Source organism: Oxyura jamaicensis, chromosome 1 (genome assembly GCF_011077185.1).
Source record: "Oxyura jamaicensis isolate SHBP4307 breed ruddy duck chromosome 1, BPBGC_Ojam_1.0, whole genome shotgun sequence".
Lineage (NCBI taxonomy): Eukaryota > Metazoa > Chordata > Aves > Anseriformes > Anatidae > Oxyura > Oxyura jamaicensis.
The window spans coordinates 196,717,123-196,739,912 of NC_048893.1; the positions used below are offsets into that span (position 1 = coordinate 196,717,123).

Genomic DNA, 22,790 nt, shown 5'->3' on the forward strand with positions numbered 1-22,790 from the left:
GAAAGAGGGAAAGAGGGAAAGAGGGAAAGAGGGAAAGAGGGAAAGAGAGAAAGAGAGAGAGAGAGAAAGAGAGAGAGAGAGAGAGAAAGAGAGAAAGAGAGAAAGAGAGAGAGAAAGAGAGAAAGAGAGAGAGAGAGAGAAAGAGAGAGAGAGAAAGAGAGAGAGAGAAAGAGAGAGAGAAAGAGAGAGAGAGAGAGAGAGAGAGAGAAAGAGAGAAAGAGATAAATCACTTAGAGAGCTTGCCTAGATAACTTTCAAAACAGAAGTGAAATCAAAAGTTCTCTGTTTCCAAACTTGTTGTTATCGTTTGTAAGCGGTAACTCTCCATATTCTGGAACATGTAGCCATTACCCTGTTTTCATGTATTTCTACCTTAAATTTACAGCATACATGATACGAAATTGTATGAATCCCACCACTCCACTTTAAAATTATCTGGAATATATCAGTATTAGTCAAGGCTCATGATGATTTTTAGCAAGAAATAGAATATCTTTAAGCAAATCATCCATTAAAAGAGCAGCAAAGTTCTTTACATTCAGCTAAAGTTTTGAGACAAATTTACTTTCTTCTTCACGATTAAAAGCAACTCTCAACCTATAAACCACATTAAAAAGGATAACCCAGGACAATCTAGTACCAAAGATCTAGCGATGTGGACACAAACCACCTTTACACAACCGAACATGTGGCGAAAACAACACTCAAACCGTGAAGACTGGAACAATGTGAAGGGAATCTGGCAATTTTCCTCTCTGGGGACCTATGGCATTCTCTTTCCCTCCAGCTTCAGTTTTCATTGTATTTAATCAGAAGAATTATTTACTTTTAAATTACTTCCAGATATTATTGACAAGCAATTAAACAGCTTTTGAACTGGTTAGTAATTCTGACCCACCAGAAGGATTTTCCAGATACCAACAGTTCTGACAATCACCTCAAAAAGAAACCTGAAGTAGGTAGACTATAAAGCAGTTCTATTATAATGTAGATGTTTTACCAATTTGCTGCTCTTTTTCAAGAAGTTATAAAAGCCAGGCTCAATATCAAAAAAGATTTCACTAAAAAGAAAGGTAGAGCTATGTCTGTACCTAATTTCAGAGTGGTTTTGTGTTTTTTTGTGTTTTTTTTTTTTTTTAACTGATGCTTCATAACACTGATCTATGCTACTACTTTTTATTATTATTATTTTTAAACAATTTTTTAAAAGCTGAAAATCTGATTTTGCTGTCTCTTGGGGACAGTGAAAGAAGTGACCTCCCTTTAAAGGGAAAGGGACTTGGCTGCAAGTAACTGCTTCTTTACAATTTTGCACAGTAATACCTTTCCAAAATAAGAGTGCAAAGATAAGAGAAGCGAATACTGAAACATACTGGCATGTGAGATCTTACACTATGTATTCAGAAAATACGGTCTGGTTAAATTACATTGACATTGTTTTGCAACATAATAAATTTAAAAAATACACATTTTTCTGTATACTAGCAACCCTCAACCAGGAGGGAAAGAAAACACAAATTAAGATCCAAGAGACTGACAATGCTACTTTGAAGGCAGGAAAAGTCCATGAATGTTATGACATGGCCTCACAAGAATTTAAGTTTCGTTGTACCAGACCAGATTTCTTTTGTATATGTCAAACACAGTTTGCTGGGAAGCATTTTAATTTGCAATGAGAACAAACAAGACTCGTTTTGACCAACAGCACTTTTTGAAAGTGTCCTTGGCTACAACATAAAGCTTAAAAAGTAGAGCATCGTCGGGAATATGACTTGAGTGGCTCCCATGCTGTAAGATTTATGTAAATCTGAACATATTTCCTCACATATTAACATGACAGTAACAAAGTATTCAAGACAAAAGAATGGAAATCAGAGATGTCAGGGTAGGCTGTGAGAGCAGAGCTTTAAAACCCCGGCAATAATGACATCTTTGTGATAGGAAGGCAAGAGGGTAGGGGATCAGATGTCTAGGATCACGTTGCCGTTCGGTTTGTAACGTGCCTGTAAGTGATTAGGCCTGGTATGCCCTCAAGCTAAAATCACGGGAAATAGAGTGCCCACAGCAATTTTATTTGAATGAAAATTAATCTCAAGTGATTCACAATCCACAATCCTGCCGTTTATGAAGTCTTCCTGCGCTTCATGTATTACAAATGAAACTGGCTAAAAATACGAGCAGGCACATCACTGTGACAAAACCCCAAATATAAAAATCACATCTGGAATTCAGTGATTTCTAGAATAAATCCCTTCATATAGAATAGAGATCATCATTTAAGTGACCACTCTACACCCTGTCGCCTTTACAAAACAGACCTAAATAAAGTCATTGATGTATCTTAAGATGTCTTTCAAATTGCTCTAATGAGAAGCAAAATCAGGAAGTCCCTTCACATGAAAAAAAAATATATATATAGTTATTGCTACTACTAATAAAGATTATTGCCTGACTTAATTACACAGCTGAAGTTTCCAGGACTCTACACTATGATTCTGCTCTGACATGGTGCATGGGGCTGAAAGAGAGCAAGGAACTTTGAGCTAGTAATCCCATTTTAACATTGCCCCTTACTTTCCTAGGTAGAAATTCTATCTTAAAAATAATAATCATAAAATTTCACAATGAAAAAGAGCCTGTACCTACATGTGTGTGCATGTACATGTATACACACATATAAATACAAAGCAGTTTTAGAAATGTTACTTCATTGACTACTGAATTTTGTGATTTACAAGTTATCGGTTAGTGCAACCAACAATAGCAAAAATAAATGTTTTCACAACTTCTTCAGCTTTTTATATATTTTTTTTAATTTATTATTGATTTCAACAGCATTACTCTAAAATATAGATATGCATCCTCTCCTGTAACAAAGTAGTCTGTGGTTTTGAGTCATAAAGAACAAATACTCTGTTGGAGTATTGGATTGTCACAAGACAAAATGAAACATACCACAAAAAATATAAGGATTGCTCATTTTGAAATAACTGCATTGCTGCTACTAATGTCCTTCCTGTTCAGACCAAAACAAACTGATGTTATCTTAAAAGTTGTCCCAGTGCTTTTTTCAAAGCTTGAACCCAAGTGATGCAGGTAGACCTGTGGCTCTCGGACTGTGTCATCTTACGTCTGTCCCAACTGCGAACTGTAAAGCAGAGGATAAGGTCTGTGGAACTAACAGAAGAACTGTCACAGAAAGAAGTATTTCATATTGCTGTTGTCACCTTTATGTATTTATTTCTACAAATATAAAATAAACCACATGTTAAAGATCCTTACAGATCCCCTTGATTCTAGGTAAAAATTTAACCGTAAGTGTATCACAGGTATTTAGTATGAATACGAATCCATCAAAATCACCTTTTATAGGTAATTGGGCTAAGTTCATAAAACTCTGCACTTCATATTATTTCCCTTACAGAAAATACACAGAATGAAAATGTAATCCTGAAATCTATTAAACACGGTCTTAAACGAAAGCAAAGACATGCTTCTTACAACAAAGTACCAGCAAATCAATGTCAACTTGGATAGATCTCTCTTCAGGCACTGCAGCTAAATCTAAACGTTATTGTGAACTGAACCCCATTGAAACTTACAGACACAGTCTAGAAATCCCTTTTCATACATTGTTTCCATTGGCATTTCATGGACAAAGGCTTTTGTATAACTGGAGCAGAAAAAAAAAAAGAAGGAATAAACCACCAAATATCCTAAATTAATGGCATTCTTTGGTACTGCTACAGACTGAAGTTTCTTTAAAACTTCTCAAAACATCTCAGCTGTTGCAGTAATTATAAAATGGAGCCTATCGCAAGAACCCTACATGAAGATTCTGCAAGTTCCATCATACTGAAGGTCCCCCTTATGCCTTAATGCTTCAGATGGAAGAGCACAATCCCTGGAGCACAGCATTTCTCTTCTGCAGTTCTTTTTTGCAGATTGACTTGAGGAACTCTAAAGATGCATACCTGAATTCTATCACCCAGAAGACCCAGACAGGTTACAGACTTGAAAAGATGTTGTAAGAAATGAGTTAACGCCCACAGAATTCAAGGACGGCTGTTATCTGCTATCAGAGCCTACCTATTTCTTGGTATTTTTCCATTAAGCGTTCCACCCTCTCTGTTTATCCTCCTGCTCCTTCTCTGGATAGGCTGCGTGCATTTCTATTAGCCTCTTCCACAGGGATTGCTAACACCGGTCCTGCAAACTCTTTATCATAATCAGATCCCTCCTTCCCAGAACCAGGGAAAGATGAGGCAGGATGCTGGTGGTCATCTGGTCCAATGCCCTGCTCACATGGGGGCACCCAGTCCAACCAAGCGGGTTGCCCAGGCCCACATCCAGTCCTGTTCACCACCTCCACACAACACACAAGTCTTATCTGTGACAAACTGATCCCAATTATCACTTCTTTGTTGCTCAGTGTGAATAAAGTTGGTCACTTTCAGTTAAAATTAGGGAAAAGTTTTCTGTGTATGGTCAACAGACTTCAGCATTGCCTGTCAAACATATTCCATCTCCCTATCATGCATCCAGTGACTTCTCACAGCCACTACCAACCCTTAAACGATCTTCTGGCAGTCCCCCCAGGGACAGGATGAGCATACAACAGCAGAAGCTCCAGCAGATGCAGAACTGGCGAGCAAAACTGGTAAGAAAGTGTGAAATGTCAAACCTGAAGCACCAGGCTCCTCCTGTTCCCCTCCTCATCCTCTTCAGCAGGCTTGCTGCAGTTCCTCTTCTTTCCTCACATCTCTGCCACTGCTGCCACATCAGCTGGCACCCAGGAAGACAGCAGCTGGAACTGTCTGGATGCGGCTGGAAGGCGTGAGGAGCAGATGGCAGGAGATCCCAGCCTGCTGCACGAGCACCACCAACAGCTGGCCAAGTTCCCTTGGTGGTGTCAGGTACCCCGAGCACGCAGCTCGCAGCTATGCCCTGACTCGAAAGCTTGGAGTTAATGAAACACATCCTGAGCCTCCTGCCCGCAAGCGTAGCCACGGATTCGGTGGGATCGCATCTGCTTGTACAGCTTTTGGATCGTCTTGGAACGAGCGTGAAGCGCTAACAGAAATGGGTAAACTCTGCGGGGCTCTGTCCCCCGCTGCACCCCCAGGACAAAGCAACTGACAGAAATAACAAATTAACAAGAAAAGCAACATATTGATTCCTGAATAGGAATTCTGGTCCGGGGTTTGATCCCCTCCCGTGGATGCTACTGCACTTAGTCAAACCAGGAGCAAGGCAACCGCTGAGAAGATTCTTCGGGAACCTTCATGATTGAAATCCTCCAGTTCAGTAACTGCTAGCACTATGGACCCAATTTTGATAACTACTTTTGGCAGCGTGATTCTCTAAACTCTCAACGGTAATTTTACAAAGCACATCCAAAAGTCAGATATCTAGAATCACCTCATTTTTCAATTCCTTCAAGGATAATTAAAACAAGATTTAAAAATTCTATAAGCATACAGACTTGAGAAGATGAGTCCCAAGGAACAGGGAACGGCCAGAAGAAGGAGAAAAGGCATTTGCCCTAAGCAATGAATATTATAAATCCACCTGTTGATGACAACTGGATTAAAATGGATAACTGTTTTGTCTGCACAGAAGAAATATCTGTCCATTAATCTGTTCAGCAGTGCAGACAGAATACCGTAATTTTTAAATGAATTAAAAACAACTAAGTATCTACGTTATTTTTTCCTTCCAGTATTGAACAGTTCTACTCCCTCCTAAATGTGAAACGGGACTACACTCTAAATATTGCTGTGAAAGCCCAACAGCACTTTTGCACATTTGGACTGCTGCCCCCACAGTTTGGAATTGCCAATAAACAAGTTGCTCAGCTTTCATTTCAGCTGCCAAGTTCACACTTCTCAAACAGAATGCGGTGAACTTTAGTTCACATTCAACTTCTTTTTTCTGGCTCTCCTTCTACTTATGCACTGTGCAAATGTTTAGCAATTCCTTGGAAGAGCTAAAAAAATAAATGTGACTCTTCATAATTATATGTTTCTTCTGGAAAAAATTAATTTCATTTGATTGTTATTCCTCATTTTCAAACTAAATAAATTATAATTCTACAATGGAATTTAAGGAAATCTTCCTTAAGATTTTTTTTTCCCCTGCATATAGCCTGATAAAAATATAAAAGAGAAAAAAAAAGGCCTTTTTATTTCTCTCATTCTAACATTACATGACTTGCATTGAAGCCCAACCCGGGCTATGGTGTCACGGGACACGACATGCCAGCATATCAGTTCCCCATCGCCAAACGGATGCCCTTTCACCCAGTTCCTCCCTTCCGAATCAAGGTTACAACCTCTCACCACTTATCTTCCCTCTAGCCCTTGAGGCAGTTTAACTGATAAAGATCAGAGGAAATATCTGAAGAAACAACTGAAACATTTTCTACTGCATCATTTCTACAGCATATGATGTAGCAGATACAGAAATGACCAACACTGTTCACAACAGAGATTGTTATCCCTGTGAATCATAGAATCATTCAGGTTGGAAAAGACCTCTAAGATCATCTAGTCCAACCTTTAAGCTAGTACTAATGTCCACCACTAAGCCATGCTACTCAGTTCTACATCTACACGTGATGTCCCAGTGTTTTAAACGTGTGATACTATTAGTAACAAGCTTAAAAGAATCATTTCATTTTTTTCCCCCGTAATTCACATTGTTCACCAAGTAACTACAAGGCCAGAGATTCCACAAACTTTCTGATCAACATGTTCATTAAAACATAGAAAATAAAAGTTCCTGTCATTGAAAAACCTAAACAGAGAGAATTTGGAAGCATTGCGCATATTCCACAACTAGCACTCCTGAAGTGGTATTACACTCTTCTGTAGGAAACAACGAAGAGCAGAACGTAAAAAGTATAAAGGATCCATATGCAGAAAAGCTAAAACTGTGAACAATGTCAGGACAAGAAATCTCAGGTACATCTTCAGACACTGGTGCAAAGATATATCATTTTATTTAAGAGAAATTAAGGCAGCTTCATCAGTGTAAGGAACATTTTACAGCACAGCTGGGATCCCAAGGTAAGTCTTGGCTTTCCAGACTGAATGTACAAACTTTTCACAAAGTTACGTAAGAATTTAATGAAAATCAGATTGCCATGAAAAAAAAGTTTCTACATTAAAATCACTGTACTGTGACATCCAGCTGTGGCAATGCCCAGATCAGTTCTCATTTCCGGAGTGTCATGACTGCCTGGAGTTGTTTTTTTTTTTCAATTAAATTCAACCTGAGAATAAATTGCATCCCCCAATATTGGAGATATTTAATTAGCAATGTTCAGAAAAATGTTAAACTAACAACAACACAACAGAGAAAGAAAGAAATGTTCGCCATCAACGGAACTATGTATAAGCAACATAATATTCAAATATATCGCTTATTTCAAATACTTAATGCATTAATACACATTAGGTATAATGTATGTTATGTTGTGTATTTTATTATAGATAATAATTACTATACATACAGAAATTCACATAATACCTTCAGCTACTCTTTTCTTGGGAGAAACGGACAAAGGATGAAGTAAACTCTCTAGAGCTACCCCGTAACAAAGCTCAACCTCGTGAATTTCTTTGGATTCTGCTTTTTTTTTTTTTTTTTCCTAATACAGAAAACCCAATGAACAATTACCTGGGTAAAAGGACACACTTGAGACTCTTGTATTATAATGCTAATTTATGATTCAGGCAGAGAGAAAAATAGAGTGTTTCTGGAAGAATATTTAATCTCCCACTGGACAGGATTTAAATTATCTTCTCTTCTTTAAAAAACCTTTAACATAGATATGCAAGTTATATATAATCCAGCCCTCTTCACTTACCTGAAGGCAATTTAATTCCCCCAGGAATTTTTAAAGCATTACATTAACAAAACTTTATACCACATGTGTAAAAAAAAAAAAAAGAAAGAAAAAAGGAAAAGATGTATTTAGTCTTACTTCTCCATGTCTTAAAGGTGTAATAGCTCCTCTTGCTACTGCCATTCGGAACAACGTTTCTGTGGCCTGCATCAACAAACACACAAAAATTAGATATTTTTAAAAAGACAACCCAGCTCATGAAGATTTGTTTCAAATTTATAACATTTTTTTTAAAACGTCAGCTACATTCAGCATCCATTTTACAACTGAATCACTTCAGTAAGTTATTTAGAAAAGTCTGCACAGGTTGGCAAAGGTTTATTACAAAGTGAGAGGCGATGAAGAGACCAAACTCCTCAGTAAAGGAACCATGTGCTCCCTCCCAAGACACCGGTTACACAAGACTCTTCATAGACATCAGAGATGCACAGCCCCAAATAATTGTCTCCCAGAGGTTGTCACGTGAAAGCAGGTCGCTAAGGGAAAAATAGCTGCATGGTATTTTATAAATCATGAAAGTTGTGGTGTTTGTTTTTTTTTTAATGGCTGATTAATATTATAGCTTTAAATTAACAAATAAAAAGTACGATGAAACTCTCTTTCTTGAGGTACCTGTGTCCCTCTTGACACCAATAATTGTGGCATCATAAAACACAACATTGTTCATCTGCAAAAGACATGGAACACAATGTTGGGGAAATCTGTAATTAGGTCAGGCTTTAGTTAGGTTGCACATGTTCCTGTGCTAGTTGTCCCATCCTGCGTTTAACTTGGTGGGACACCGAACGCATACTTCTGACATAACCATCAACTACTGACTCGTAATTCAGGCTGTAATACAAAATGATAGGTTCTGTATCACATTTTGTTCTGATAAAAAACCCAGCCCACCAACACAACTGCAACATGCAAAGAATGGTTTCTATAAATGACCAGTGTTTCTGTTGATTTCTCAACTTTGGTTTTAAGTACAAGTATGCCAAATTGCCATGTTGTTATATTTACAAGCTGGTTGGGAAAAGAAGCGAAAGAATTCACTGGTTACATAAAAGCACGGGTTGGCACATCAGTATACACAAGAATAGATTTGTTTCAAAGAGCTGTTTCCATAGCAAGCAGAGAAGCAGGTTTCAATTTCAGCTGCAATGAAACATGTTTTTAATATCTGTTTCTAATAAAAACAATACTCTAACATTTAGGGATCTATGTTAAAAAGCGATTATCAGGCTGTTTGAAAAAACGCTTAAAAAGTTTTAGCAGCAGTAGTATCTGACTGTCTTTCAAAATAGCAATGTAAAAAATAACAGCTCAATGCTTATGTGACTGCAAGATTTGGGGGGTTCATGCTGCAGTCCTACAAGACAGCTGCATCTCAACAAATGTAGTACCAAAAACACCTACTGAGATTAATTCCTCGGTCTTTCCAGGTGCAGATTAGGTGGTTTTTACCTTTCTAAATAATTACCTGCAGAAAATAACTTTATAAAAGAGCTTTTAATTGCCTCGTTCCTCCCAAGCACCTGTAAAGGAACACACCAGCTGCAGGCACGGGCTGCGAAACACATTGCTTCATTTATACCTTCAGGATCGCGGTGCAGTGCCCTAGTGGGGCTCTTCTTCCCAAACCTTTATCCTCTGAGAGGTGAAGTGAACCTCATACAACCTTTTGTATTTCCCCAAATTGGTTTCTTTCATCAGCTCTTCCCACCATCGTTCTTAAGCATGTTTCAACCGAACTGAGCATTCTGTCAATACAGCTAAGCTCCTTTTGGTTCTTTTGAAAACCACTGGTGTGTGTGACTTTCTTTTCACGTCTACTACCAAAAGATCTCTCTTAATACTCTTGTACTCCCATAGTTCGTGCCAGATGTCAAAACCATTCAGAAACAAGGAAAAAAAAAAAAAAAAAACGCAAAAATTCAAGAGAAAGCTTAGAGAAGTCGCATCGTTCAAACGGATAACGATCAGACCCAGGCTTCACGAAACTCTAACCTCACACAAACAGATGATTGTATTGATGAGGCTATGAAAAGGCTGCCAGTCTTAAAATGGGAACTTATGTGTAACACTTCCATTTGGGACAAACTCCCACAACATCTTCCATTTCCAGCTTTCTCCTCGGCAAACCACAGAACACAGAGACCGCTGGGGCCATCGGTTGGCCAGGAGCACATTGCCCAGGGCTTGTTCAACCACGCGTTGACCATCTCCAGGGATGGAGGCCCTGCTGCCTCCCTGATCAACATGTTCCAGTAATGCACAACAGACTTTTCAGTGGCAAGTCCCAGAAAAACTGCAATTTACAGCTGATCTGCAGAGATTTTCCAGAGAAGCACGGCCTAATTCCCCAAGTTCTCCTTCAGGAGTGGGAATGCTTCACACCAGCTGAGGAGGAGGCTGGTCTTCCTCCTGTGGATTCCAGCTGCGACAAGACGAGCCGCGTTTAAATCCCCACATGCAAAGCGCCCTGCTGCCACTCAAGCTGTACAGGTTGAACATGGAGGAATAAACACAGGGATGGAGAAGGGAAAAGGAGTTTCGGACAAGGGATTCGAGGAGTAAAGGGGGACTGGGGCAAGGAAGCTCCTAAACCCAAGACATATACTGGAAAGTGGAAGTCAAGAAGACTGAATAATTTACAGAAATACCAGCTAGGTAAGGTGCTAAAAACATTATTCCATTACCTAAACTTAAAATTTAGATTTACTAAAACAAATTACTTTTTGAAATGGTAAACTCCATCACGCTTAATACTGCATAGAGAATGGGGGGAAACAGCTACGTGAAGGAAGATTCCTACAATATCAGGGGAAAAAAGAACAGCATGCTCTCACACTCACCTCACATCCTTTCTGAAATTCCCTCCATGACAACATCTTGCTAATAGTGAAAGGATCCTTACAAGTCATTACATCAAGTTTGGCTAAACTAAATTTTGGCTCACTGAACACATCTTGTCTTGTACGCTCTTAGTTTTTGATTTCGAATCTACCAAAGTTATCAGTGTGACAACAGCCAATGTTCATGCTGCATAAAATTCAGGTACAATTTGTTTTGATTTTGACGAAGCTTATATCCACAGAACACAAGCTTTAAAGAAATGGACCTTCCCTTTCAACGGACTCAACGCATATATAATTACATGTATCTGAAAAAAGCATGCAGAGTACTGCTCTGTCAGAAATTAAACTCTCAACAAAAGCTACCAAATAAAAAAAATATTGGATGACTTCAGCAGTAGATTTCTACTGGAAAAATTTAGCACGCTTTTAGTCATCAGGTCAGAACTGCCCTTCTGTCCCCACTGAACTCTTCTCATGGCTCTTCAGGTTCATAATTCACAGTACCCTTGATTAGGGACACCTATATGCCATTTACAGTAAGTTTAATTACTTGGTTGTAATGTCAGCTTTCTTGCATATATTTATGACGCACTTTTCCACTACCTGCCAAGTTCCCACATATAATTGCATTTATTCCTTCCTGATTTAAAAATACAGCATTCGCGATGTCAATTTTTTGTGCTGAAAATATTCAAATTATCTTCTGTCTGATGTTAGGATGTGTAACTCCAACTATGAAATACAACTGGAGATAGGATTTAAACTCCTGTCAGATAACTAATTAAAAAGACAAAACTGTCCGTTTAAGAAATATTAATACTGTTCCCACAGAGACGGTCAACTGGGAATTTGAATCACTTTTAATTGTCTCTATCTCTGTTAGCGTTAAGCATTCCATTAGTAATCAGACTTTTATGAAGCTGTAAAGAGTTTATATTTATTTTCATTCAATTCACTGGGAATAAGCCCTAAATAAGAATCGTTATGGGCTTAGGCAGTGACTTTCGATACTTGTGTTCGGAGGCATGAGTCAGAGGTCCATAAGAAAGAAAATCATCAACAGATGGTTTTAGTGATCTCAGTGTGAAATAAATGTGTTGCCAAGCTGATAGTTACCGAATCCTAAAACTGCACTTCATTTTAAGGAATGCATACTGTGTCAGATTATATGTGAGGTGAGATGGCAGCCTACTGTCTCCTGCCACTCCGTAATGTCTCGTAGTTTCTAATGTCATCGACTGACTAAGATGTGTTCCCCCTCAGAAAAAACGGCAGTTTTCTCTTCAAACTCCTTGCAGTTGGGTTAAAAAAAAAAAAAAAAAGAGAGAGAAACTGCTTGTGTGAACCAGAACTGAAGTGGAAAATAATTGTGCATTATTGATGGAAATTGTAGGAGAAACAACAAGAAGAGCAGTGTTTTAGATTCCAGATGTTTTGAATTTTCTAGGTATTCACAAAAATAAAATGGTCTCCTAATACTTCATCAAAATAGTTACTGTTTTTACCAAAGTTAAAATTGCAAATACCAGCAGTGCAGGAGACTGCTAAAGCAAATTAATTTTAGAACTACGTGATTCACATGCTTTTAATTACCTGGCAAATTTTGGAATCTACTTCTACATTTGCATTCAAAAAAATAAAATAAAAAAGGGAATTACGTTTAAAGATATGTCCTGAACAGCACAGATCTTTGGAAGTCATTCACAGCAATTTACAGATTTAATTAGAATGGAAATGGTGCCATTTGTTTTAAGAACAAAAATACAAAAATGGATGGAATAACACAAAAGACTTTTTTTCACTCCTATTAAGTTTGCTGATCTTGGCTGCAAATAGCTGGCTCACAGCTCCGGCCTTTAAAATTTGTGTTTGTTCTCAAAAAGCAAATGACATTAAAAAAGGGTTCATGACAGTCTATCCAAAATCATCAATAACATTTTTCAACTCGATTACGTATTGCAAATGAACTATTGTTACAGCCCTTTTGAGCTGAGCATCACACAGCTTTTGAAAACAAGCACAAGTGTTACAAAAAAGAGGAGGGATTTGGTAAGATGCAGAAAGCAATAATGAATAGGACAATGTACAGGAAGCTTCTGAAATCATGTTTTTTCCTAATTTCTTTCCCAAAAAAAATCAAATGTAGGGCAACCTTCTAGATCTAAACCTTATTCCAGATGATCTGTATTTAACTTAATTGATTAGCCATAAATAGCCATAAATAAATGGCTATGACATTTGATGAAAAGCACTGCAATAAAATTCTTTCCTCTTAGTCATCAGAAAATCAAATCACTTTACTTTTACCTGTTGTACAGGCAACTAAAACATGAACCCTGTGAAGCAAACTACACAACTTAAGCTCTGTGATAAAGGTATCTTACGGAGAAGTTGACAGCCTTGCACTTGTTTTCTGAAATTTCTCTAACTAGTCAGCTTTTACTATGTGGGCTCCCAGAGAAGGTGCTGCACCAGCATCCTTTCACAATATCCTGCTTTCATTTGCTTTCTTGTATGACTTTGTGCAGCTTTAGAATATGGAAAATATAATTCTAGTATTTAATGCTGTGCTTTACTGCCTGCCCCAAAGGAAGAGAAAGATGCACAAAGGGACACAAAGACACTTGTCTGCGATGTGCACAAGCCCAGCAATTGCCAACCCGTGGGACACACAGCAAGAGAAGGGGTGAGTCTGCTGTAACTTACAGGGGATGGAGGAAGACCTCGAAAATTAGAGGCAAGGAAATACAGCATGCACCTGGCCATGTATCTTATACAACTGAAGCACTAACTAGAAATGGTTCTCCCTCCTCAAATAATAAAAGAACATTATTTCCCTTACTAGACAGCTGGGGGTTTGTAAAACTCATCAATAACACTGCAAAATACAAAATCCACTTTGCAGTTGGCTTTCACTGCGAGAACACCCCTTGCTGCCGACCAGCTCAGCCTCTCCTGAGAAGAGCTGTAAAGCTTCCAGCTGCAGAACACACGCTGAACAAGTGAACCAAGTGCAAAAATAATCAAGCATTACTCACTGCCAAGAGTATGAAATAAAAGCATTATTATTTATTTATCTTAATCGGAACCCAGTAGTCTGCAGTTGTGGTATTTGCAGCTTTTTCCAAGGTAATTTTTTCTTCTCCTGACTTCTCTACCCATTCTTCTCCCTTTCCTTCCTCCCGCCCTCCTCCCAGCAAAAGCAGCAATGCTTGGTATTTAATTGGGATTCCTGGTCCCAGCCTGTAACTGACTTTTACCTTTTCTTGTCTTCTCCACACAAAGGAGTGAACTTCTCAACTCTCTCAAAAGCTGCAATTATAAATAATTAAATATCAGGAAACCATATATATATATACACACACAGCAGTATAATGCTGGAATTACCCATAAAATGGGCCAGCAGCCAGTCTGGGAAACTAGAGAAGTAGGGTATTTAAGCTCCTCTGTCTTGACAGAAATGCCAGAAAAAGGAGTCCCAGCACTGGCACAGAGCAGGGGTTTCTGGATCTGAGACACAAACCACTGAAGCCAGCTAAATCTTCCTCCTCTGCAATCACAGCTCAGACAGATGGAAAATAACTGCAAGCCAGCCTGCAGAAAGCACCTGACAACTGTCAAAAATGGCTTTGACTAGTAACACTGTCAGATGGAATAAAAGATAAGAGCTGAAAGACCACCCCAGCCAGGCTGGGAATGTGCCTGCACACCAGTAGGCAGGCAGCAGTGGTTCCTTCCCCCTTCAATGGGGCAGTGTGCTCTTCAAATCTCCAGCTCCAAAACAGTGGGGAGTAGCAGGTGCACGCAGCCAAGTAGACGGGGAGACGATGTCCCACCTCCTCCTGTTGGGACCAGATCCTTAGGGGGGGGCATTTCTGTCTCCTGGCCAGAGGCAGCAGGGACAGCAAGGCACAGGAACAACAGACATGCCTGAAAAACGGGGACACACTGCCTTCAGCCCCCAGCTGTACTTGCCTCCAACGCCATATACTTAAATACAGATTCACGGAATTGTAGGGGTTGGAAGGGACCTTAGGAGATCATCGGGACCAACACCCCTGCCAAAGCAGGCTGCCCAGGTAGGCATCCAGACAGGCCTTCAGAATCTCCAGAAAAGGAGACTCCAATACAACTGCCTGCCAGTCCGCTTTGGCTTCTCGCTGCAACTTTCTAACACATGTAGCAGCCCTGCTGGTCAGCAAAGCACTGGAGAACATCACCACAAACTAAAGCAGATGCATGAGAAGGAAGGGTGTACGCCATGGAAATGAGCACCAGGATGTTCCTGTGGAATTAGTTTCCAATCGGCCATAAATGAATTAAGTCAAATTCCTCCATGGTACAAGTAAAAGCTGACTGAGACGAGCTTTTGTGATCCACATGCAGATGCTCATTGAGTTACTGGGCCAACTGAGAGCAAATCCAGGCTCCTGATCCCTTCTCTTTGCTCTAACTCCTGAAAAAATGCCTTAGATTTAAGCACTTGATGACATAGGTGAGCTACAGCAGCTGTGGATGTAGTAGCATTGACATTTTTAAGTTTCACTACTTTTTAGTTACTTTTTTAGTAACCGCTAAATTAAAGTTGTCTAAATATATAGTGCTCATTACTTCATTTTTTCCAAGTGCGTATTCTGGAATTCCAGATTCATTTACATACACTCATTTACAGTTCCTTTATCTGCCTTCATTGACCAGAATTTCTTGTTAGCTTGAATTCTGAGTGGGTTCAATTCAGTGCATTTGCTACAAGCTTTACAAGATTTATGTTTAATGTGTTTCACAGCCATGGTCCATTTTTTTTCTTCAGGGGATTACCTCATCTTTTACATTTCCCAACTGGTAGCAATTTTAAGTAGCAGCTCTTAGTTTTTGCAAACGGAAAAAAAAAAAAAAAAATCTTTGTCTCAATTGTTTTGCTTCTATGTATTGCAATTTACCCAAGAATTTATGAGTTTAACTAATACAAACCTAATCCAAAAAACATTTTCTAACTAGTGATTTATCATCACCATGCAGTAAACAATAAGTATTATAGACTGCATCTACTCTGGATGAGACATTCAACTCATTTACCAATCTTATTGTTTAAACGTGTATGTCATATAATCTTTCCAAGCTAATTAGAAACAGGACACATAGGTTAATGCTATTTCATCTGGGGGCAGCTCATAAAAATGTGTCCCCCCTTTATCTAGAAAAGTTTAACTGGTGTTGGACAGCAGCTAAATGGTTTTCAATGAAGGACGAGCATATTGTGGAGATGCCCTATCACAAAATTAATTGGTGTGATTTTATTGATCTCATGTCGCTGTCCACAGTAATTAAATAAAAACAAAATGCTGATTGTAACTGATTAAAACCAATTAACATCATCAACAAGAAATTTCAGAAGTCAATTTCAGTACATATTCTACAGGAAACAGCAACTAACATTTTACTTGCATAATGCCATATTCTGCATTATTTTAAAACATTTTTTTTCTTTTAAGGAGAGATACAAATTTCAGGGCTTATAGAAATACTTTGAGTTCTGGCAGCAGCGCTGGTCAAACTCTTCCTGTTCTTGAGAAAACAGCATTTAACCAATAGAACCACATGTAGAAACTTTCATTTACAGGCTGCACAATGATCAAAGAAATCTTGCTATGAGCTTGCAACTGAAGTTGTTTCAGAGAAAGTGAACACACAGGATTGCTTCTTCAGAAAGACCTTCAGCTGGAAGAGCAGCAGCTGGTACCTCTGGGTTTTAAGGCTTCTCTTCCAAGTGGTGTGGAGTCCAAAGCAAACCACGCCTGCAGACTGTTCTCTTTTTCAAGAAAGGCATGAAGTTTTTTTATCAGAAAACAGATCTCAGAAGGACGTCACACTTTACATATGCTATCAGAAGAGCCATGTCTGCTCTGAATGCTAAGCCAGTTGACAGAAGCTGCAGTGGACCTGTGCTCCAGAAGCCTCAGTTTTTCATAATCAATGTTTTGACCTAACTGCTACCCACAATCTTCAAAACCTTAGGCAAACATACAGCAGTGACACATCGTAAAGTCTGTCAAATCTGCTCAAGCAAAAGTTATGAGCAATATAAACTCACCACCTCTAATTTTGTGGCTAAAGAATTCTGAATTTCAAAAAAAAAAAAAAAATAAAAAAAAGAGCAGAATTCACCTGTGTGTAGTAGTTATGTTAGAAATCTTTCCTTTCTGTCTCCATCATGCCAGAGCTGGATACTTCTCTCTCTCACTCTTGGAATGCTGTCCATCCACCAAAGCTACCTGGAACAGGATTCCCCTCTGGTGAGCACCGGACTGGACCTTATAAACCGTACTTTGTAGTGGGGGAAACTGCCTCCAGCAAGCTGAATCACTAAAACGTCCTTAAAATCAAGGTGTTGGCCAGACTCAGACTCTACAAGGGTAAAGTTGGCTACAATCTCCATTTCCTGAAATGCAAGGAAGGTCCCAACAAGTCTTTGGTCAGGCCTGCTCAACAGCACTGCAATGGCCCAGATCACTGCCATGAACTGTCTTCAATATTACGAAAACTCCATGCCTGGTGTAAAATGAGCTAGTACTTATTGCCCAGCAGCTTTCTAACCATTACAATACTTGGACATGCCTTCATCTAAGGGAGAAAATTTTGCCTATTGTAACACAAAAACGGCAGGACTTGATTCTTATTATCACACATCAGTTCTCTCACTGAATGTTAGCCTTGGATAAAATTTGGACAGCGGGTACAGATGTACAGTGCTGTGGTAATCAATGCCACGTCTGTAAAAACCCTACCTCACTTTCTGTAAAATTCAGAAGGCAAATCATAAGCAAAGCAAGAAGAAACACAAAGAGCAAAAGAGTAAAGCAGTTAAGTTTATGCAAAAGACCAGGATTCTAACTTTTGTTCCTCCTGTCAGATATCACACAAGACAACTAAAACAAAAAGGGTTTTCCTGTAAACAATCACATTGTGGTCTTCTCTTCCCAGGGTGGGAAATCAAGAGGTACAAAAATCCATTACTGATTGTACTACCATGGTAATTCCTCTTTTAATAGACTAATGATATTTATCACCTCCTAAAGTAATGAAAGACATTAAATTAGTTTTTTCCATCCACCGACTTGAGAACATGCAGACCACTACAATTCCAATATGCTCAAAAACATACACCAGCAGATCCACCAGCAGATCCAGAAAGAGCAAGGGGAAAATAGAACCATAGAATATCCTGAGTTGGAAGGGACACACAAGGATCATCGAGTCCAACTCCTGGCTCCACAAAGGACAACCCAAAATTTAGACCACATCCCTGGGGAGCCTGTCCCAGTGCCTGACCACCCTCAGAACCTTTCCCTAACACCCAGCCTGACCCTCCCCTGTCCCAGCTCCATGACGTTCCCTCGGGTCCTGTCACTGTCCCCAGAGAGCAGAGCTCAGCACCTGCCCCTCCGCTCCCCTCGTGAGGGAGCTGCAGGCCGCCATGAGGCCTCCCCTCAGCCTGCTCTGCTCTGGGCTGAACAAACCAAGGGACCTCAGCTGCTCCTCATATGTCTTCCTCTCTAGACCCTTCCCCATCTTTGTAGCCCTCCTTTGGATAATCTCTAGTACTTTTATGTCCTTCTTATACTTTGGCACCCAAAACCACACTCAGTACTCCAGGTGAGGCCGCAGCAGCACAGAGCGGAGCAGGACAGTCCCTCCCTTGCCCCCCCAGCAATGCCATGCCTGATGCACCCCAGGGTTGGCCCTCCTGGCTGTCACAGCACACCACTGACTCGAGTTCAACTTGCTGGCAACCAGAACACTCAGATCCCTTTCTGCAGGACTGTTTCCCAGCCTCTCATCCCTTGGTCTGTACGTACAGCCAGGGTTGCCCCTTCCCTGGTGCAGAATCCAGCACTTGCTCTTGTTAAACTTCCTGCAACTGGTGGTTGCCCAGACCTCTAATTTGTCAAGATCTCTCTGCAAGGCCTTTCTGCCCTCAAGGGAGTCAACAGCTCCTCCCAATTTAGTATCACTCACAAGCTTACTTAGCATGCATTCAAGTCCTGCATCCAGATCATTTATAAAATACTGAAGGGAACTGGCCCCAGAATAGAGCCTTGGGGAACCCTGCAAGTGACCAGGGTGTCAGCTGTGTAGCAAACACTGAATCACAACAAGTTGTCAAATTATTTTTGAATACCATCAGAACAAACAGTTCCAGACAACTATGATTACTGCATTTACCACTTCACAATTGACTGATGAGGATAATTTTTTACTGGGACTTATTTGCAGACTACAGCTGAGCAGAGAAAAAGCCACAGCAGATGATAAACCTTCCTTAAAAAAGAGGCTAAGCACACACCAATGCCTATAGTTAAATAAAATAGAAAATGTTGGGCAGTTGTCAGTTCAGAAGACATCTTTAATTGTTTATTGGGAAGAGCAGACAGGGTTCCTGAAGGACACGATGCGATCATACAGTGAAGACCATTTTTATGCTCTTCTAAAGAGAGGCAAGTGCATCAGTTGATCTCTACAGGACTGATACCCTATGGATATTCTCTAAGCAGAATTTTTATTTACAACTTTGAAATAACTGGAAAAAAAACGTGATGCTCACTTTGGACTGAGAACAATCTCTCTTGTTCCTGCTTTTAAAAATAACTTTTCCACATGCGTAAGTGAACCTTGTAACTGAAACATTTTGTACTCACAGATTAATTTCTCTCACAATTACATAGAGAACTGTATTAATCAGTATTAGTATTGTTATTCATGCTGTATTGTTCTCAATTCTCTTATCATAAAAGATACGTAATCTTAAGGCTGAAGCATCATGTTATTAACAGAATCATGACACTTGTAAGAACACTATCCCTGAATCTAATTTTAGAAATCTAGAAAAAAAAAAAAAAACCTACAATAAAACTTCAAAAAAATCACTTAATATATAGAAAATGTTTGTTAAGCACAAGTCTCCACTATGGCCAACTTTTAAACAAGGACCTAAATTTAACTACAAATGTGGTCGCTAGGGCAACACTCAGTCTTAAATTTCCTTCTTATCCTTCCGTGAAAATATATTCAATTTTCTGTAACATCCAACAAAAATTAAAAAAAAAAAAATCAAAGAACAAAATGCATCAAAATACCCCAGTCAGTTGAAGACTCACTCTTTGCATTCACATTTCATTTTAGCAGCACATGATCAGTATTAATTGAATTATTACAATAATTAACAGGTGTCTGGTGGTACATTAAATGTAGGTGTGTACGTTCTGTCATAATAGCCTGCTCTCATTGTAAAATGTATTGTTTATGAAAGCAGGAAATTTGCACGTCCCAACATATAACATATGATGTTCACATGGAGCAACAACAAAGCAAGAGATCTGAAGCCTGGAGCTGAGTTCATGCATTTCTTAAGGTACCACAGGAACCATTGGTGGTAAATCACCTGGTAGGTTTGCTAAATCCAGAAAGTATGGCATAGTCCTAGGTTACTCCAAATCCTGTAGAACTGTATCGCGGTACTGGGAAAATTAGGGAAAGCAATGAGGAGTTAAGCTTAAGTTTACACTGAAGTTGAAGTTAAATTCTTGCTCCCCATTTGAGGGGCAGGCAAACCACAGAACCCCTTACATTTGAACACTATTTACCCTACACAGCTATTCTCTTTACGTTAAACACGTAAGAAAGCTGAAAAGCCTGCACAGATTTGAGATTGACAACACACGCTTCCAGCAAGTACAAAATAACAAGGAAAAGGAGCTTTGACCAGGAACAAAACGTACAGTTATTGCTGGCAAGATTTAAAGGTAACAAATACATGTAGTCGGTCTGTTATATAAACTGCACTGGACTGCATGGATAAGCGTGCTCGTTTGAACATCCTGTACATTAGCACAGCCAAATACTAGCTCATACCTCTTGGGAAAAAGAACATAAATCACACTTACAGAAGAAGGAACTGTATAAGGAATGTAGCAAAGCTAAAAACAATTTAGAGACCATGGTAGACAATCAACTTAGCCCAAAATATGCTTTGTTGCCCATCAAATGACCAAATTAATCCTGGTAAGTGCAGAAACGTCACAAGTGCTTGTAAATCAGACCGTTACGATGCCTTCATCTGGACTCACACAAAGCTTTCAAAGCACAGCTGAAGAAATTATGCATCTGTTTTGTAAACACTAAGAGTAGCTAAGACCAGGTTAAACCACCATGTGCCAGGTCTGCACTACAAGCTTTCCCATTTCACCCATCAGATGCTGAAAGTCTCACCTTTTTGCTGACATAAGGGACCGGGGAAAAAAAAAACAAAACACAAACCACCCTGGTGCCAATGCTGCTCAAACTGAGAGCATTGGCATTTAAAGGAGCTGCATAAATCGCAGCAACCACGGAGTTGTTAGCACGAGTTGTCAACAGTAAGATGCTCTCCAGAAACAGCTGTGTTAAGAGGCTCAATGCTAACACAAGTATCTGTACGGGAAAACTTTCTGATAGCAGCCAGCTCCTTCACAGAGTAGGAAAGGGAGGGTGAAATAACATTTTACAAAAGCCTCTGGATAAAACAGCTTCAGCTGGAGTACTGAGGTGGGCTTTTCTTGTTTCATACACTGCTCTTATCATGGGAAGCAGCAGATGCTCATCTGTGCAAAGTCTTGGTTTAGAGGCCAAGTAGCCGTGTACAAAAACAAGTTATCAACCAGAAGCCTCTACTGCTGGCTGCTGGGAGAGGTTTGTCATCAAGCTGGGAGAGGTCTGTCACCAAACTAACCATCAACCTAGAACAGCCACTGCAAGCAAATCCTACTCCAAAAATCAATCCATTTTGACAGGACCCTGCTATCTGAAAAAGACCCTTCAATCCTCCCGCCCCCTCCTCCCCCCCCCCCCAAAAAAAATGGGGTGCCGTTTTATACTTTATTTTTAATTATTCTGAACCCTACCAATGAGGGTCATTCCCAGTTTATTCCTATGCACCACGCTTTCACTTCCACAATATGCTACAGATGGGAGGCACGGCAACACACGATCATAAACAGCCAGACCACATTACAGCTTCCAAAATGCAAGTGCCACAGAAACGTGGAGACGTGAAGCAGGATTAGGCTTCAGAAGCTGCTGGAGTCTCTGTGGCTGGCACCCCCGGAGCCAGAAACTCCGAATGAATGGATCTCTTAGTGTTTCACAGTAATTAGGTACGTTTCTGAACCTGGCACTTCCAGTGCTTCATCTGCACTAATTGAGCACAATGCAAACGCTGCTCTGAAACACCAAACGGCGAAGTTAACAACCTTATAAAGGAGCCAGGAATACAGATTTTTTGTTTTCCTTATTAAAGAATGAAAAAAAAAAAAAAAAAAAAGGCACTAGTCTGACTTGTCACTACACAAAACAGAGAGCTGGAAAGTTTTCAAAACTGCTCTGTAAGTGTTGTTTTATTGGCCTGAGACTGTTAATAAATATGCTGTAAATGAACTTATACTTGCTTGGGTGGATATAAAGAAACAATTGTATCGTTGTTCTTATATGTTTACAATTTACTCCAGCTCTTCACCTTTTTTTTCCTAGTTACACTGTTTCCTACACCAGCTTCCCACAGCAACTGACATTTATTTGGCCCATAAATTACCCTAATGCAGTTTAGTGCTCTTTCATAATTTTTACAAACACGACACTTACAGAGTGCAGACTTGTATTAATTAAAACCATCACTACACAAACCTAACGTTTCCTTTCGCATTTTTAAATTACTGATAACTCTGGTAAATGTACAGACGGGCAGAGGCTTTCTCTGCACTCATCAGTCACGTTTTCAAAGTTTACATATAAATGTGTAATTTGTGTCTGTCCTATTACCCCCACGCCATAGCTGGATAATGCACATTCATTGACAGAAATAAGACCATTTTCCAAAGCTGTGGCCTGTCCAGCTACAAATGAGACCTCCTCATTAAGAGAAGGTTAAATAAGTTAATTAACTCACAACCATATCCACTTTTGACATTGCTGTTGAAAGACTTTCATTTGCTTATTTCAGTTAC

General features: G+C 39.5%; 1 protein-coding gene across 2 annotated transcripts in view; it reads right to left on the reverse strand.

The window, feature by feature from the left end:
- TMEM135 (transmembrane protein 135) overlaps nt 1–22,790 on the reverse strand; it is a 177,261-nt gene that overhangs the window by 92,970 nt on the left and 61,501 nt on the right. The window contains exon 6 of one of the 2 annotated variants that reach the window (XM_035329249.1): nt 7,991–8,056. The exons of the other annotated variant lie outside the window; for it this stretch is intronic. Within the exon in view, the coding sequence (XP_035185140.1) occupies nt 7,991–8,056 (66 nt within the window). The remainder of the gene's footprint in view (nt 1–7,990; nt 8,057–22,790) is intronic. 2 annotated transcript variants of the gene reach the window in all.